The sequence below is a fragment of the Bos indicus genome, chromosome 5, assembly GCF_029378745.1.
Source record: "Bos indicus isolate NIAB-ARS_2022 breed Sahiwal x Tharparkar chromosome 5, NIAB-ARS_B.indTharparkar_mat_pri_1.0, whole genome shotgun sequence".
Taxonomy (NCBI): Eukaryota; Metazoa; Chordata; class Mammalia; order Artiodactyla; family Bovidae; genus Bos; species Bos indicus.
The window spans coordinates 31,131,367-31,151,443 of record NC_091764.1 but is presented as its reverse complement, the minus strand read 5'-3'; the positions used below and the strand labels follow the sequence as shown (position 1 = coordinate 31,151,443).

The following is a 20,077-nucleotide window of genomic DNA, read 5'->3' as shown; positions in this document are numbered from 1 at the left end:
CCTCCAAACTACATTTTAGTCACCAACTGGCAATGAAATCCAAGTTTAAATAAACTTTCAAAACTATGCTCTTGGATATTTAAATGCAAAGTAACAAATGCAGAATTAAATTGGCTATCAATCAGCAACAAAAATATTTTATCACCTTAACAAATTTAAAAAGCAGCATGGAAATTTTAAGGCACGCATGACAACTGTGCAGAAAAATCAACATTTACCATGGACTTGTCTATAACACAGTCTATTAATATCAGAGATCCTTGACTAGATCTTTGGCTCCTAGTTTACTAAGTGCCAGACCTATCATCTTTCCATATACCCAACAAAAAGTGACAATTCCAACCCAAGTAAACTACTATCCCAAAAAGAGAAGAGAAAAATATTAAAATATAAACCTGTTGGTTGCCATGAAGTAAGAAGTTTGTGCTAAGTCCTTGCTTGCTAAAAAAAAAAAGGGGGGGGGGGGAGATTATTAGTTCCATTCATTCTCAATAATTATTTAGTAAGCATTTACTATTTGCAAGGCAGAGAATACAATGGCAAATGAGACAGACATGGTCTCTGACCACCTGATGCTTACATTCCACTGTCAAATGAAACAGTTTAAGTGATTTTTAACTACAGTAACAATTATGCTGCTTCCAGACTTAGGGACTTAAGCTTTATTCTGCACACCAGGTATAAGGATTAGATATTTAAAATCCAATTCCTGGGCATCCTCCCTAGAGTCTAACTCAACACTTTTGGAGAAGGATGTAGTAACAATGAGCATTTTTAACAAGTAACTCAGAGATCCTGATACAAGAGTCCACTAAGAACTAAGAAATTCTAAGCTAGGGGATGAACTAATCTGGAGGCAAGATCAGAAGACCTTTATATATTTGGAAAAAATCAGCAAATGACATAAATTATTTAAGCATATTACAATAAAAAAATTCCTCCTTCAAAAAAATTTGTCTGGGTGACAAAGTAAATTTTAATCTTCCTTAGATGAAATATTAACATATTTAACCCATTTCTGTTTAACACTATGTTTGCTCAATGTAAACCTTTTATGCTCTCAAAATATAAAGAACTCAAAAAACTTGAATTTTCAGATGAAATACATGATAAGGCCAATTATTAGTGAAAATCTGCAAAACAAGAAATTACGTTTAAATGCACAATGGTATCTAGATTTTCTTTCTTGATATTACTATTTGAATAAAAAGAAGAACTAGGTTTAATGCAATCATGGCTACTAAAGTTAAATTAGAATAAAAAGCAAGTCTGCCAATGAATTAACAATGATGAAAGTAAGTTCAAATCAATTCTACATGGCCTTCTGGGTAGCCTTTAACAGTGTCCAGGACAATCAACCCTAGAATCAAATTAAGATCACTTCCCTGGTGGCTCAGACCATAAAGCATCTGCCTACAACATGGGAGACCTGGGTTGGGAAGATCCCCTGGAGAAGGCAATGGCAACCCACTCCAGTACTCTTGCCTAGAAAATCCCATGGACAGAGGAGCCTGGTAGGCTACAGTCCACGGGGTCAAAAAGAGTCAGACACGACTGAGAGACTTCACCTTTCATTCCCAAGACATCCTTAAAACTGCTATTGGATACTTTGATTTTAGTGACTTTTCAAAATCTGCCTCCAGCTTTGACAAACAAGAAACTCACTCACTTTATCTGGAGATCACCTAAAAACACTACAAGAACTCAAGAGAAAAGCTCCAACCACTCACTTTGAAATTTAAAAGCCAGGTAGGTTTTTTAATTTAAATTTTGGCCAAAGCAGCTGTATTATGTATTAACCCACAATAAATCTTAGCATCTAAATGGTAAAACAATTTAGGATAGCATCTCAGGTTGGGATTGGGATTCCTTACCTCGAACAAGCTGAGTGCACTTTACCACATGTGTATGTGGGTGATCAATTGTTAGTTCAAAGCCTAAAAAAAAGTAACTGGTTAAAAAACCTAAAGATACTCAAAATATTTTATACTGCTTTTATCTGAGTCATCATTGAAAGCTTCTCTCATTTTCTGGTCCCAAAACTGCCTATTGAGAGGCTGAGAGTCACATAAAGTATGCAGCACACTCTTAAGATTATCTTCAAAGGCACCACTCAGATAATGAAGTTAATAGAGTCTCAAGATCCCTGAACTATCAATAACATCTGAATACAAAGCATGTTCTTAGGGACAACAGAATATATGATTGGAAAAGAAGCAGTTACATAATGATTATTTGTGAAAGCTTAACCTTTAGAAAATATTTTTAAAACCTACTCCTCTCTTACCTTAGTCTTCTTCCTTTTCATCGTCTCAATCATCATTAAGTACCAATCATTTTATCTAACTCTAAATGATCTTAACCAAAATGTAGTATGTCTATAAAAATTTTCGAAGAAATTTCTTTTTGTGTATGTAAATAAAATTATCTAGTACGAGTAAAGAAATTCTAGGCAATTCCCCGGCGGTCCAGTGGTTAGGACTCCACACTTGCACTGCCAAGAGCCGGGGTTCAATCCCTGTCAGGCAACTAAGACCCCACAAGCTATGTGCAGCACGCCCAAAAACTAAAAATAAAGTCTGAGGCAAACTGACTAAAAAAAAGAAGAAAATTCTATTGCAAAATTTACTTGATGCAAATTATTCTAAAAGCACAACTGATTCTCACAAGTTAGATTTTACAGATTTTCACAGTAAAATATTAAAATGTATCCCAGCAGAAAAACATCATTGTCCCTTAAAGTATGGTTACCTTGAATATAACTAATTTAAAGTAAAAATTAGCAGAAACTAATTTCAGAGATAAACTTTGAAGAATTCATTGTGTGTATAGGTGTATATGCAAAAAATACAGGCTGATCAGCAACTTTCCAACATGACTCATGAAATACTCTGTCTAAAGAGACAAATGAGAGCCCAAAAGAACTAGAAAATCTTTATTTTCCATATTTGCTAAGCTTTTAAAGGCAGTCTGATGAAAATAATAATAGATAATAACAGAACATCATCAGTTATTTAGCCCATCAATTCAATTTAGCTTGAATTCCTCCATCTCCACTCTACTGTTTTGAACGCTAATTACCAATTTTAAAATTATCTAAATATAAGGACAGACTATGAAAACTCCTGGAAGGAAAAAAGTTATTTAGATAGTTTCTGCCATTATTTATCAGAAAGTTAAAAACTCCCAAATCTTATCAAGCAAATCATGAATCCTAGAATAAAAACAAGCAGAAAAAACCTGCTAATGGCTATCTCAAAGGTCAGTGGTGTCTTCATTCTCTCTGTGGCAGGGTTAAGCAATCTCTACAAAGTACAAAAACCTTCCCAAGAAATTCTTCCTGTTTCCTATTTTGCAAATTAGAAAAACATTATATTGCATACATATTTCTTTAGTGTTTTAAAGGAAAATAAACTTACCTAAAGTCTGCAGAATTATGCTTTCTAGTATCACCAGATCTTGAACTTGCTGCAGGTAAGCCTGCAGGTGTGAGAAGACACATAAATTATTCCCCAAAAAGACACAGTATATAACATAAAGTGTAGACAATTCTACCGTAACAACCTCCAAAGGAAACCAAAGCCACAAAAGGCAAGGGTGCAGTTATGAGGGAAAGTAGGACTGAAATTAATCCTTATCCCTAACAGATCCTCCTCTAAAAAAAGAAATAGATAAGTAAGTGGTACAGCAAAAGATGTCACTTTATTTATAAAGGGCTACAGAATAAACACCAGATATCTGGTTCATTTTCAGACTGACATTTTAGGTTATAATGTTCATATGATACAGATTAAAACCTTTTCTAAAATTAAAATATTAACATGCCTTTTTTTTAACATCATCAAAACACACTGCACAGCCTTCCCACAGTACTGTACGCAATCTCAAACATTTGATTCCTATTAAACTTTCCTTTTAGAGTAATGCTAGATTTTAAAAATTCACAGAGGAGTTCACAAGAAAATGGAACAAACAAAAATCCTTCAGATTTGTACAGCCATTACAGTAGCCACTATTCATACATGGCCATCAAGCACCTGAAATGTGCTATGAATGTAGAATACACGATGAATTCTAAAGACTTAGTTAAAAAATAATAATGTTAAAAAACACTTCATTAATAATGTTTTAAAATTGACTCTATGCTGAAATGACTATATTTTGGAGTTAAACAAAATGCTATATAAAATATGTTAAATTAATTTTAAATTTAAATAAAAATTTAAAATAAAAGCTTAATGAAAACCTTAAAAATTTTAATTACATATGTGACTTCCCTTATATTTTTATCGGACAGCACTGGTATAGAGCTCTAGGAGAATGAAGCTTGAGCCAAGAGTTAAGAGACTTATGTTGCTGCTAACTTTCCACTGAACTTTATGATCTCTAGTGAGTCCAATAAGGACTTAACCTACGGTAGCTCTCCTTTCCATATAATGAAGAAAGTATCTTCTCCGATTCACCTCATAAGACAGACTCAGGTGAGAAGTCATGTAAATATACTTTAAAGAAAAAAAAGTTGGGATTTTACTTTTTATTTCAATAAAATTTTGTTATTTGGTCAATTCTACGGACCAATGGCAGTTAGTAGTCTTAAACATAAATAAAAGTTCAGACCAACAACTTTTCAACAAAACTACTCTGGTGCAGCCCAGAAAGAAAATGAAGTCAAGACACTGCTATTTTAAACATTTGACTCATATAACTAGGAGCTGTGATTCCACAATTCCACTTCTCTCTGAAGTGCATCCACTGCAACAAACAAATAACCTGGTACAGAAATCTGTAGTTTTTCTTCAAACTCATTGCTCCCCAGTCACTGAATTCTAAAGCCAGGAGAGTTTCCCTTCTTCATAAGGTCAAGGAAAGATGGAAGGGGGGACGCAGGGGAAGCTATATGTAGACACAAAGGATAAAGGGGTAGAAGGATATATATCTGAATTATAATCAACAGTATTCTCCTAGGAGAAGGGGAGATGAGCATACTTGAATTTGTTAAAAACTTAAACATATAAATGACAGGATCCATTTTTTAAAAATTCATTAACAAAAATAATGTTCTCCATAGAGATATTTCCAGTAAAAAGCTGGAAATTATCTTAAGAGATAATGGTTAAAATATATGTATGTACATGATGAAATTCTGTATCAATATTTAAAGAAAGTGGAGAATTGACGGGGAAATATTTGACATACAGTAAGTGAAAAAAGTAGGTATAAAATATATACATGTACAACTACTTATAGAAAAGAAGCTGGAAATACTGGTTCATTTATATATCTGTGGTACAAATTATATCTAGTTAATATATTTTCTTCTTTTTATGCACTTTCCAATTTTACCAGAAAAAATACAATTAACTTTTACCATAAAATTTCTATGTTTTAAGGAAAAAACAAACACTAAAAGTTCATTTAACAGTCCCCATTGAGATTTCAGTAAATCAAAGTTGTAAAACTAAGTTATGATCAAAATAAATTAAGAAAAACAGATGTATGCAATTAATCAACCCCCTACCTCACTCCTGGTATCAGGAAGTGATTCCTGTGGATGGAGACAAGTGTGTGCTACCTTGATGACGTGTTCCAATTTTTTTGGCTGCTCCTCTACTTTGGCTGCTAAAAATAAGGCTGCTGGAGCCACAGACTGGATGAAGAGAAAATAAATCACTTTTATTATTTATTTCTAGAGCAAGGTAGTTCTAAAAAAGAACTAAGTTTTAAACCAACTTCTTTGCTTACCTCAATTTTCATCACCTCCTGTTATGCTTTCCCTTCTATTTACAATATCTTCTCCTCTATCCATTAACCCAAGCCCACTTCCTAAATCAATCCTTCAATGAACTCTCATTAAAAGCTACTTTTAAGTAGCCACTAGACGTTAAGTAGACAGCTTTCTATTTAAAATGAGATTAAGTTTTATCAAAGCACTCTATATACTTTTTTTTAAAGGACTGTTAGGGAAATTAAAATAGAGGTAACCTTGTTCTCTTGTTCTGGAGAAGGAAATGGCAACCCACTCCAGGATTCATGCCTGGGAAATCCCATGGACAGAGGAGCCTGGCGGGCTCAGTCAGACATGACTTAGCAGCTAAACCACCACCACCAGTCTTGTTCAGACTTCACAAGTAGGGCAGCAGGCCTCTGAGTGACTTCTGACCTTGCCCGGACTCTGCCTGGACTACATGTCTGCCTGGCAAGGACACCAACCATTACCAGCAAGTCAAGAGGCACTTTAGAGAAAGGGAATGTGACTTGAAATCTCTAAGCCCCTAAGGACCTGGCCAGCCCGGTCCCACCTCCAGGGTCTAAGAAGTCTTATGACTAACAAGATGAAATCAACAGCATTGTAAAGTAAAACCAGAGCCTCTTTTTTGCTAGCAAACTGATGAAGACATCAGTTTACAGCATAGGACTATAATAAGCAGGAGCCCCCAAAACTGCAATCTGAAGTCTCACCCGTGGGGTAGATGTACCACCCTGATCTTTTCCAACTGGGCCTCCAGATTGCTGTTAACTTCTCACGGCTGTTCAAGTCTGGATGTAGGTTGTCAGCCCAATTTGGTGATGTATACACTGTTACACTTCTATTTCTTTTCTTTTAATGACTGTATATTGAAATTAAGTCAAATAATCTTCTATAAAAAAATGAAATTGTTTATTTGTGTGTAACGAGTGGTTTCTTTTGTTAATGAATCCTTCGAACCTAAAACGAAAGTAAAACTTTTGGCAAAACATAAATTGGCACTGTGAGCAGGATTCGTGAAGCAAAATGCCACTCTTTAAAAAGAAAGACATTAAGATTAAATAAGTCTTTATTTCCAGATGGGAAGATGTGCCTTACTTCTTGTTGGCTACTGAATGGGACATATCCACTGGACTGTATGAGAATTGGAACCCCAATTGGGACCCCAAATTAAAGAGGGCTGAACCTTTAAAAGTTATTGAATGTTTGTGGCTCTTGCCAAGTGAGAAAGAACAAGAATGTACCATGATGGATCAGAGAGGCTGGATCCTCTCTGCCTACCATAAGGTTGAAGAAGCCAAACTAAAACTGGTTGAAAAGAAGTCAAAACTGGAGAAAGAATTATGCGACCTGCAAGGTTGACTGTTCACGTTATAATGTCAAAACTACATTTTAGCTGACCAAGTGTCCATTTTCCAGTTGGTAGCTGAAAAAGCTGCTGTAAAGGCTGCACGAGTTAAATATCGAAAGGAGCACGGCAAGGTTAACAAAAAGAAGTTCAGTCTCAGGAAATGACAGGGGGAAAAGAGACCAAGAGACATTTTAAATCTCAAACAGAAACTGAAACCACCGCCTGTCTGGATATATGTGTCTGTCTCAGTTATGTGTCTTTGTCCTTGGATAACACTGCTAAGGTTTACTTGTAAATGAGCTCTATTTAACTGACTTAAAAAGTAAGTGCTTACAAATTAAAGCTAAATATCTAGAAAACTGGCCAAGATAAAGTTTAGGACCACAGGATCTGGGAAATATTTAGTACGAAGTCGATATCTGCTATTGAAGATGGTTTAAGTCTGTTGAGTTAATCAGTATAGATTCTTAATATGTCTTATATGTCTGTCTTAGAATCATCGTATAATAATACGTTCACTGTGCCTAGGCTTAATGTAAAGCTAAATAAAATCTTGCTGTTTCCTTTACAAATCTGTCAGCAAGGAAAGTAACTCAATGTGAAGAAATTTTTAAGGAAAGAAAATGTAAATGAGATAAGAGCTTTTAAATCAAATTTTATTAAGAATAATTATGCTTTAGCAAAGTCTCCCTAACATAATAGGGCTTTGCTGGTGACTCAGTGGTAAAGAATCCACCTACCAAAGCAGGAGACTTGAATTCCACCTCTGGTCTGGAAGATCCCACGTGCCACACAGCAACTAAGCCTGTGCACCACAGCCATCGAGCCTGTGCTCTAGAGTTGGAATGGCAACTACTGAGCGCTAGCGCTGCAACTGCTGAAGCCAGCAGGCTCTAGAGCCCTTGCTTCACAACAAGAGAAGCCACCACAATGAGAAGCCTGTGCACCGCAACTAGTGAGCAGCCCCCACTCGCCGCAACTATATAAAGCCCACACGGCAATGAAGACCCAGCACAGCCAAAAAATAAATAAATAAAATTATTAAGTAAAGTCTTTTGTCATTTTAGTTATGGCTTTATTCTGATGGCTTTGTAAAAACAATTAAAAGACGCTTGCTCCTTGGAAGAACAGGTATGATAAACCTAGACAGTGCATTAAAAAGCAGAGACATCATTTTACCAACAAAGGTCTGTACGGTCAAAGCTATGGTTTTTCCATAGTAGGTCTGGTGGTGCTCATGGTAAAGAATCTGCCCGCAATGCAGGAGACCTGAGTTTGATTCCTGGGTTGGGAAGATCCGCTGGAAAAGGGAATGGCAACGCACTCCAGTATTCTTGCCTGGAGAATGCCATGGACAGAGGAGGCTGGTGGGCTACAGTCCATGGGGTTGCAGAGTTGGACACAACTGAGTGACTAACACACACACCATGGTTTTTCCAGGAGTCATGTAGGGATGTGAGAGTTGGACCATAGAGAAGGCTGAGCACCGAAGAACTGATGCTTTCGAACTGGTGCTGGAGAAAACTCTTCAGAGTCCTTTAGACAACAAAACCAAACCAGTCAATCCTAAAGGAAATCAACCCTGAATATTCACTGGAAGGACTGATACTGAAGCTGAAACTCCAATACTTTGGCCACTTGATGTGAAGAGCCAACTCACTGTAAAAGACCCTGATGCTGGGAAAGACTGACGGCAAGAGGAGAAGGGTGAGACAGAGGATGAGGTGGTTGGATGGCATCACTGACTCAATGGACATGAGTCTGAGCAAACTCAGGGAGATAGTGAAGGACAGTGAAGTCTGGCATGCTGCATGACTTAGCGACTGAATAACAACTTTGTAAAAATATCACCTCTTCAAGATTTACAGAAATCTTGAAGATTAAATTAACTATTAATAGATAAACAAATTTTGTTATTAACAGTAAGCTTGTATCAGACTGGAACTTGGTTTTCTCGTTAAGAGAACAGCTTTCTTGGGATGTGGCTTTTGATAACAAGACTGTGAGAATTTCATCGCCTTTAAGTGATTTATATTTGTTTTTAAAATCTTTTGCAACTTTGGTAAAGTAAATGAATATTTCACAATGATCTATGAAGACTATGGCACAGAGATAAGCTCGTTTTGCTTCTACAAATAATTAATCTTTCATTGTCAGACTTTTGCTATCCTGATGTTCTTAGAACATGGCAACTGTCTACTTCTAAATCAAGGAATTTAAAACAGGTAAACAAAGGCTATAAATCAGTCAGGGGACTGGGAAATCCAAGATGGCTGCTTGACTTTTCCCGGCTCCCTGATAAACCTCATTTTTTGTTTGATGGGACTAACCATTAACCCTCACTAGAGGGTTAATGCCTTCACAAAAAATTGTTTCACTTAATAGTAAATTCTAGTTTTGTTAACTGAGATCTATGTTGACCAAGACTTACTTCCCAGATAGCTCCTTGCTGTTATATTGCTAAGACATTTAACTTAATTTTTCTAAAGCTTATCTCAGTAATCTATCTTTGGATGGAGAGCAGATACCCTGTGACATAAAATAACCTGTATCAATCAATGAACTATATGCCAATTGGAGCTTATGGAAAAAACAAAATAGAGCCCTTGGGTTTCTAGAACAGGAAATTTCCAGAGGCCGGAAACAGTCATACTAAGAACAGTCAATTTGCTGAATTATACACAGTATATCAGGCTCGAAAACAAGACAATTTAACAGAATGTCATATTTATACAGACTCTTGGCCAGTAGCCAACGAACAGATTGGCCACTTGGCTTCCCCTAAGCGTAAAGAATAACTGGCGAATTCACTCCAAAGAGCTATGGGGAAAGGAATTATGGTCTGACATTTGGGAAACTGTTCAAACTACTACTGTTTCAGTCTTTCATGTAGATGCTCACAGTGTCCCAAATTCTAGGAAATAATGGTATAACTCTATTAGAAATGAACAAACCTGAATTCAAGCAGCAGAAGTTGATCCAGACTCCAGCAACTTAAAATGTTCGACTTCATGCGCACACCAAAAATGTGGCCATTTGGGAGAAACAACAACATACAGGTGGGCTCAGGATCGAGCTATTTCTTTCACTATAGATCTCATTAAATGTTATTTTACAATGTCCAATTTGTCAACAATTAAGCATAGAAGCTTGCCACAACCAGCAAAGGACAAGTGGCACATGGCAAGCTGCCTGGGCAAATACAGCAAACTGATTATATTGGTCCATTAATTTGGGAAGAAGGGTGCCAGTGTGTGTGCTGCTGTGGACACCTATTCTGAGTATTTAGTGACCATTCCCTTGGGGAAAGCCAGAGTAATACTATTAAAACACTAGAGATAATTCATCTATATTACGGTGTTCCACTTCAAATTCAGAGTGACAATGGGTCACACTTTAAAGTAAGTTAATACAAGAGTTTGTCCAGGAACATAATGTACAATGGATTTTTCATATTTTATTATCCTCAAGATGCTGGCTTGACTGAAAGAATGAATGATCTGTTTAAATAGCAATTAATTAAACTTGGAGAGGGTTCTTATAAAAACTGAAGGACTAATTTAAATACTGCCCTCAATATTTTAAATAATAGACCTATAGGAGAATTAGAAACTCCTTTGATGAAGATGACTATTCTGAACATACAGATTCATAAAACAGACTTCCATCCTGAGACAGCTAGAATTAGAAAATCAGCCCAGGAGCACTAGCTCCTTTCTGAGCTACTCCTGAGGGCTCCAGACTGGATTTGTCACCTACATCTGAACACAGACTTACTAAAGGATTGGTATGTGCTATTTCAACTGGTATTGCAATTAAAACGTCTCCCAGACACTTTGAATTAATCCAAGAATGCTTCAGTTTAGCATTAACATGGATTTGTATCTGTGGGGGAGTCACAGACCTAGACTGTAACTAGAATGAGGAAAAGGATGATCTACTTATTAATAAACATAATCAAGTTGTCAGTTGCTGATTCTTCCATTTGTAACTGACAAAGTACAAAACGGAGAACCTCCCACCTTACTAACGGTCAGAGGTGATAGAGGGTTTGGGTCCACAAATGAAATACATACTATTGAAGCTAAAATCTGGGTGAAGCAGCCTAACCGTCCTCCCATACCTGCTGCTGATATGACTGCACAGGGGAAGGACACTGTCATATAATCTCCGGACAGGAAAAATGGAAATATGTGCCATTAACATACTGTTATTCTCAAGAAAAGACTCTTCTTGGAGCCTTACTGTAATGTGGATTGTTATTCATACCTCAACTCCTGATTATCTGCTACAGTTAAGAAAAGAACATGACGAAAAATGTTGGGGAATCTTCAGATGGAGCATTACGAGCCAGACCCAAACTCAGGATAACCTGCCTTGCAAACAAGGCCTGTTCTTTCTTAACTTTGACTTTCTATGGACAAAATTTATCTGTCTGTTACATTACACCAATTTCATGTGTTACTCATTGTATCTGGGGGAGAGTATTAGTTGTGGCATTTTACTGGGAATTGTTTGGACTTTAATAATCGCACCACTTACTGACAGACTATAATAAGGCTACCAAGAGACTGCTAAGTGGACCAACATCTCACATTTGGGAACACTACTTATCACAGAACTTCATGAAGTATTGTGAATGGACTATCTTCCCTAAATCCCATGTTTTTTTAAATAGCCCTTCAACTTGTATGTATGTATGTATGTAACCAGTTATGTAGAAACTAACTTCTACGTTTCAGCTAGGAACCCCTTTTTCCAGATGCCTAACACATACTGATCATTTATATTGGAAGGGGACCACCTATTACTTTTCCTCCATGAGAACTTAGGTATAGTGGACTCAAATCCTATTCCTTACTCTCTCTGTTCCCAGTATTAGCTTCCCCTTAAAACCTTTATGAAAGATTTTGCAAGGAATCAAAGAGTTATAAAATTTCATAGATAAATATAATCATACCTTAATAGAGCATTTTGTTGTTACTACTGTAACTGCCAATAACTTAATGGATGTAGGAGTTGATGTACAAAAACGTACTTCTCATTCATGGTGGGTCTTTTTCTTTACTAAATCCCCTACTGCTCAAAGATTCTTTTCTGCACTGCTTAACCCATTATATATTTCTATGATCACTTTATTTCTATTGACTATCTGGAACTGTTATTTGACTTATAGAATTAAAGAGACTGTTCATGTTACTCTGCCTTATTCCTATGCTCTTCAGCCTCAACAATTCTGAGGTCAACTGGTAAGGATGAGTCTTGTTCAGGGTTCAGAAATAGGGGAGCAGGCCTCTGACCCACTTCTGACCTTGCCCAGACACTGCCTGGACTACATGCCTGCCTACAAGCACATCAAGTGTTACCATCAGGTCAGTCGGCACTTTAGAGAATAAAGGGAATAGGACTTGAAATCCCTAAGCCCCTGAGGGCCTGGCCAGCCTCTCTTCCCTATCTAAAAATTCTTATGACTCAGGAAGATAAAACAAACAGCATTGTAAAATTAAAGTAAAACTAGAGCTGCATCTTTTTGAAGTAATCTTTTAAAATTATTTTTATTATCAGTCACCAAAAACTATGTGGAGATGATATTTACAATGTTACATTCTCACAAGAGCTCATTTTTTGCACACAAACTGATATCAGTTTGCAGCCTGAGATTACAAACAGGAGCCCCCAAAATTGCAATTTGAAGTCTCACCTGTGGGGTGGACGTACCACCCAGGATCCTTCCAACTGGGGATCCAGACTGCTGTTAACAAGAGACTGGCCAGTGCTGTTCAAGTCTGGATACAGGCTGTCAGCCCAGTTCTGTTACTTCTCTCTACTGTTGTTGTTGTTGTTTTTTAATATTGTATATTTAAATTAAGTCAAATACCCTTCTATAAGATAATTGAATTTATTTGTGGTAAAGAGTGGTTTCTTTTGTTAACGAATTCTTCAAATCTAAAACGAAAGTAAAACTCTCGGCAAAACAAGGAGTAAATTGAAATGTCCAGAATCAGCAAGTGTTGCCAGGGGCTGGGAAAAGAGAAATGGAGGTGACTGCTGAAGTATGAGGGGTTTCTTTCTGGGGTGATGTACATGTTCTGAAATTAGATCATGGTGATGGTTGCTGACCTCTGAATATACCAAGAACCAGTGAATTGTAAATCAAAAGAAGGAATTCTATCGTATGCATATTATCTCAATTATACTTACATATGGAGAAGAGCACAAAACTTTAATTAGTGCTCTCACTGCTGGGACCCCAGGTTCAATCCCTGTTCGGGGAACTAAGATCCCACAAGCCATGCTGTGAGGCCAAAAAAAAAGTCAAGCCGATACACAAGAAGACAGAAAACTCAGATGCTAAAAAAGAAATCAGAATAGGACATAAACATACCCTGGTGATTTGGGAAATCTCAGGAAGCAGAACTTCTCTAGAATCTTAACAAGAATATGTCAGCGAATCAAACACAGCAATGGCATGAACTAGACAGAATTCACCAGAAGTTAAAGAAAACAATAAATAATTTTATAGAAGTGAAATATTTATTTACTGAGTATAACTGATAAGAATTCTAATATTTATTTGTATTACTTTGTGAAAATATTTTTCTCCACAAATTCAATTCAGAATAATAATCCTCTTCCTTTTTATCTGTTGCAGTTGTATATCGAGCTTGCTACAAATATTCTACTAGACCTTAAAACAAAGAAAAACCAGAGGAAAATGGGTGTGAACAAAGACATGAGAAATTAGGGCATCAAGCACATTGTGAACAGTACATTGAGTAAAGGATATAAATAAAAGGATATAGGTCACAAAAGATTTTTTTTTCTTTTGATGTATCCTAAATGCTTTATTTCTGGGCCAGCTGTCAGTATTTAAGAGCTCAGCTTATTACAAAGATTTCTCAATGGGAAGATATAATAATAAATAATGATCTAAGTTATGGTACTAACAGCATTTAGAGTTGTTGAGAACATTGCTTGAGATCGCCTTAATGGCTCACAAAAAACTGAATGCAAAAGGTCAAGCAAGCAAATACAATTGTTGTACATAAAATTTTTCATTAAACATTTAAGAACCTATGATTTCCTTTAACCATTTAGAAATCTAAGGATTTTAGGCCCTACTGACTTTAAAGCAAAACGTTTTATACCAGAATTGTGGTACCGTACAAGTTCATGTGCCAAAGTTTAGAATATGGACTTTATCTTTTACAGTGTTATATTTTAAACTAACAAAGATTTGAAAATTATTTAGAGTTTTTGTTCAGGAAGACTAGTTCTGATATATTTCTGAACATCCATTGAGTGTGTGCGTGCTCAGTCATGTCTGACTCTTTGTGACCCTTTGGACTGTAGCCCACCAGGCTCCTCTGTCCGTGGGATTTTCCAGGCAAGAATACTGGAGTGGGCTACAAAAGATTTTTAAGAAGAGAGTGACATTAAACATTTTGGGGAAAAAAATGTAGAGTTTAAGAAATAATTATAAAGATTAATCCAGTGGTAGATGGGACTAAAAGGAAAAAAGGATAGATACATTAAGTTACTTTTTCTAAGAGAAAACTTTACTAATACAAGCACTAAGAAACAAAGTTTAGAATAGGCACTAGCAGTAGAAATAAAGGAAAAAAGAGATGCAGTTTTCACCTTGGAAAAATGAATAGGTTTTCAGTAAATATGTGTGTGTGTGTGTGTGTGTGTGTGTGTATGTAACTGCATGAAGAGAAAAAAATTCTAGTGGAAATATATGCCAAAAGGTTAATAGGATTATCTCTGAAGACCAGAGTTACAGAGAAATAATTACCTCCTTTAATTTGTCCTCTTTAATTTTATGATAAAAATACATGTTTATAGGGTGAGAAAAACAGAACAGTACCATTATATAAATTAATAGGACTTTATAACTGATTGGACAAAGGGGAGAAGGAAAAAGGTAACTCAAAGGCAATACTAAGATATTAAGCCTACAACTTTGCCTTCAAGGATCTAAAAATACACTTGAAAGAATCTAACATATATATATGTATATATATAATAAAAGCAATGTCTAACAAGGCACTATCTAAGTGAAAGACTGCAACAGATAAATTTCAACCTAATTTTTGTGCAATCAACCATATACTCATTGCTCCTCATGCAATCATACACCAAGCTAGTTTATCAAAGTATTTTCCTATCAAAAGTAGTTTCAAAAGGAATTCTTACGCCAAGTTAAGAGTGTAAGATTTTGTCCATATTATAAACAGTAATAATGCCAGCTAATACTTGCTATGTGCAGGCATTCTGCAAATTAATTCACCTATATCCTATGAGGTAGGCACCGTTTTTGACTCCAAAGAGATGAGAAAACTGAGGCCCAAGGTAACTTGCCCAAGGCCAAAGAGCTGTAGGCAGTGCAGCAAGGATCCAAATTGAGATGTGTCTGACTCAAGAGATCATCCTCTTAACCACTCAATTCAGTTCAGTCACTCAGTCATGTCCAACTCTTTGCAACCCCATGAACCACAGCACGCCAGGCCTCCCTGTCCATCACCAATTCCCGGAGTTTACCCAAACTCATGTCCACTGAGTCGGTGATGGCATCCAACCATCTCATCCCGCTGTCCCCTTCTCCTCCTGCCTTCAATCGTTCCCAACATCATGGTCTTTTCAAATGAGTCAGATCTTTGCATCAGGTGGCCAAAATATTAGAGTTTCAGCTTCAACATCAGTCCTTCCAATGAATATTCAGGACTGATTTCCTTTAGGATGGACTGGTTGGATCTCCTTGCAGTCCAAGGGACTCTCAAGAGTCTTCTCCAACACCACAGTTCAAAAGTATCAATTCTTCTGCGCTCAGCTTTCTTTATAGTCCAACTCTCACACCCATACATGACTACTGGAAAAAGTATAGCCTTGACTAGACGGACCTTTGTTGGCAAAGTAATGTCTCTGCTTTTTAATATGCTGTCTAGGTTGGACAGCATATTTCCTTCCAAGGAGTAAGAGTCTTTCAATTTCATGGCTGCAATCACCATCTGCAGTGATTTTGGAGCCCAAAAATATAAAGTCAGCCACTGTTTCCCCATCTATTTGCCATGAAATGATGAGATCGGATGTCCAAAAAAACAAAGTCAGCTACTGTTTCCCCATCTATTTGCCATGAAGTGATGCGACCAGATGCCATGATCTTAGTTTTCTAAATTTAAGCCAACTTTTTCACTCTCCTCTTTCACTTTCATCAAGAGGCTCTTTAGTTCTTCTTCACTTTCTGCCATAAGGGTAGCATCATCTGCATATCTGAGGTTATTGATACTTCTCCTGGCAATCTTGATTCCAGCTTGTGCTTCCTCCAGCCTGGCACTTCTCATGATGTACTCTGCATATAAGTTAAATAAGCAGGGTGACAATATACAGCCTTGACATATTCCTTTTCCTATTTGGAACCAGTCTGTTGTTCCATGTCCAGTTCTAACTGTTGCTTCCTGGCCTGCATACAGGTTTCTCAAGAGGCAGGTCAGGTGGTCTGGTATTCCCATCTCATTCAGAATTTTCCAGTTTATTGTGATCCACACAGTCAAAGGTTTTGGCATAGTCAATAAAGCAGAAATAGATGTTTTTCTGGAACTCTCTTGCTTTTTCAATGATCCAGTGGATGTTGGCAATTTGATCTCTGGTTCCTCTGCCTTTTCGAAAACCAGCTTGAACATCTGGAAGTTCATGGTTCACATATTGCTGAAGCCTGGCTTAGAGAATTCTGAGCATTACTTTACTAGCATGTGAGATGAGTGCAATTGTGCAGGAGTTTGAGCATTCTTTGGCATTGCCTTTCTTTGGGATTGGAATGAAAACTGACCTTTGCCAGTCCTGTGGCCACTGCTGAGTGTTTCAAATTTGCTGACATATTGAGTGCAGCACTTTCACAGCATCAGGATTTGAAATACTAAACTTGACCTTTTAAGAGTCAGTTAATGAGAGTAATATACACCCAAATTTGTCAGCTATTACACCACCTGTGAATCAAATGTTAGAAAATGCAACAAATACACACACATCAAGTTGCTCACCTTTACTTTTACATTCCCCCACTTGAAAACATTTAAGATAGTATATATACAGAAATTCAATTCAGTTCAATTCAGTCGCTCAGTCGTGTCCAACTCTTTGCGACCCCATGGACTATAGTGAGGCTTAATTTCTTCTCAAAAAAAGAATGCAATGCCAGGATTTAAGTAAAAATAAACCAGTCATTTAATCATGTCCACTAAAAGAATGCAATTTATACAATCAAAAGGTAAGTTCTCTTCAAAGGTATTGGAAATACACTGTATCTTGTTCTGAGTGGAGGTTATGTATAAATAAAATGCAAAAAACAATTGTGCTGCACCTCAGACTTGAGTGCTTTATGTTGCTGCTATTGTTGTTTAGTTGCTAAGTCCTGTCTGACTCTTCTGTGACCCCATGGACTGTAGCCTGCAAAGCTCCTCTGTCCATGGGATTTTCCAGGCAAGAATACTGGAGTGGGTTGCCATTTCCTTCTCCAGGGGATCTTCCTGACCCAGGGATTGAACCCACATCTCCTGCATTGGCAGGTGGATTCTTTACTACTGAGCCACCAGGGAAGCCCATGCTTTACGTTATACCTCAATAAAGATTTTTAAATTTTTTTTTAAAAAGGCAAGAGCTATAGGCTCCGAAACACTATAAAAGAGTTACAACAAAACAAGAAAAGTATTCACGGCACATGGCACACAGCTTTGATAGATGAGAAAACCAAAATAAAATAGGGGTATAAAGAATCAACAGAGAATTTTTTTTTTTTTTTTCCTGAACCCTCCTCCCTCCTCTCTCCCCATACCATCCCTCTGGGTCGTCCCAGTGCACCAGCCCCAAGCATCCAGTATTGTGCATTGAACCTGGACTGGCGACTTGTTTCATATATATTATACATGTTTCAATGCCATTCTCCCAAATCATCCCACCCTCTCCCTCTCCCACAGAGTCCAAAAGACTGTTCTATACATCAGTGTCTCTTTTGCTGTCTCGTATACAGGGTTATTGTTACCATCTTTCTAAATTCCATATATATGCGTTAGTATACTGTATTGGTGTTTTTCTTTCTGGCTTACTTCACTCTGTATAATAGGCTCCAGTTTCATCCACCTCATTAAAATTTTTAAGTCAATTCTTCAATTTCATAAGAAGAACAATGACCAACAGGCATAAGACGTTCAACTTCACTAACTGAAGAAATGTAAATTCAGAAAATAGGACTCCCACTATCTTGCTCACCACTCTATCCCTGCTGTAGTACTTGACAAATAGGATTTCCTGAAAGAATGAGTATTTGTTATTAGTGAGGATGGAGAGAAAAGAACAGTCTTCCACAGTGCTGGAAACAATGTATGCTGGTATAATCTTTCAGTAGAGCAAATAGACACAACAAAAATATTTTAAATGCATACCCTTGGACACAATTCCATCTATAGGAACTTATAAAACAGTCATGTTTACCAGACTATCTTATATAAATTATTTATAATACAATAAACTATAAACCACCCAAACATCCACCAATCAAAAGCTGGTAAAATAAATTATAGGAACTACTCAAATACTATGTGGCCATTTAAAATAACAAGAAAATGCCCAGTACATATACTGTTAAGTGATAAAAGGCAATTGCATAAGAGTAGTATAGTAACAAGTGATTTTTATAGAAATACATAAATGCTGGTACTACAGGCACAAAAAAAGGCCTGAGACACTACTGTCGAAATGTTTATCAAACGTTACTTTTGGAGGATGGGATTACAGATGAGCTTTTACTTTCTACATTACACACGCTTGTATTAATTTTTACCACAACCATTTATTACCTTTGTAATAAGAAAAAATTAACAAGAAAAATGTATGAGCACTTCACAGGACATACTATATATCAATGCCACAATGTACTAAATCCCCTTAAATTTGAATTTGGACTTACCACAGCTAAACCCTTAGAATTAACATCCTACAGGAGTCATATTTTTCATCCAGTAATTCCAGAATGTTCCTAAAATCAGTTCTCTGAAGAGGATCAATAACCCCAAATTAAAAGAATCAATGGATTCTCGAAAAGGTACTGAAATCCAAAAGAATATCTCTATATTGGATAATTACCAGATCATTCATTCATTAAGTTTACTGAAGATGCTTTAGAGGATACACAGAAAAGTGAGTCTCTGTCCTTGCTAAGATAAATACATAGAAAATAAGACAATACGTAATTTAAAAGGTAAAGCAGGGGAAACATACCCACACACATTACTGTTTAGTCACTGAGTAGTGTCCGACTCTTTCCTGACCCCATGGACTGTAGCCAGCCAGGCTCCTCTGTCCATGAGATTTCCCAGGCAAGAATACTGGAATGGGTTGCCATTTCCTTCTCCAGGGGATCTTCCTGACCCAGGGACTGAAACCGCATCTCCTGCACTGGCAGGTGGATTCCTTACCACTGAGCCATCAGGGAAGCCCATACATACATACACACACACACACACACACATACATATATATATATAAATACACACTCATGCATAGAGTGGACAAATTGATGTGAGATGTATTTCACCCTGGATTTCAAATCTTTACCATAATAAAAGAAATGTAGAAAACTTTTAGAATGGGCAAGACAGCCATAGACTTCCTCTTCATATACCATTTTTTATCCACTACTTTCTCTTCTAGAGCTATCAGACAGCCTCAATAAATGCTTCTCTCTCTTAAGAAGAATGTGTTCCTGGCAATCAGAGGAGGTAGAGGGGTTAAAGATAGGAAACAGCCAAAATGACTGAACAATCTGCAAAAATTGGGAATATTTAATCCATAAATCTCAAGGGTTTCCTGTACAATTATTCCCAATAATGAGTCCACTAATATCTTGCTTTTCAATTTTTCTATGGCATAAAAAAGAGAATTTAAACCCTATTATCCTAAGGGTAAGTCTGAAACACCTTACCTCA

General features: G+C 36.8%; 1 protein-coding gene across 1 annotated transcript in view; it reads right to left on the bottom strand.

Annotated features, from left to right (window-relative positions):
* The window catches only part of CCNT1 (cyclin T1), a 40,751-nt gene that overhangs the window by 15,991 nt on the left and 4,683 nt on the right, over nt 1-20,077 (bottom strand). Inside the window, exons 3-6 of the mRNA XM_019960688.2 lie at nt 5,519-5,647; nt 3,420-3,480; nt 1,875-1,937; nt 396-441 (exon numbers count right to left, since the gene is read on the bottom strand). Coding sequence (XP_019816247.2) covers nt 396-441; nt 1,875-1,937; nt 3,420-3,480; nt 5,519-5,647 — 299 coding nt within the window. The remainder of the gene's footprint in view (nt 1-395; nt 442-1,874; nt 1,938-3,419; nt 3,481-5,518; nt 5,648-20,077) is intronic.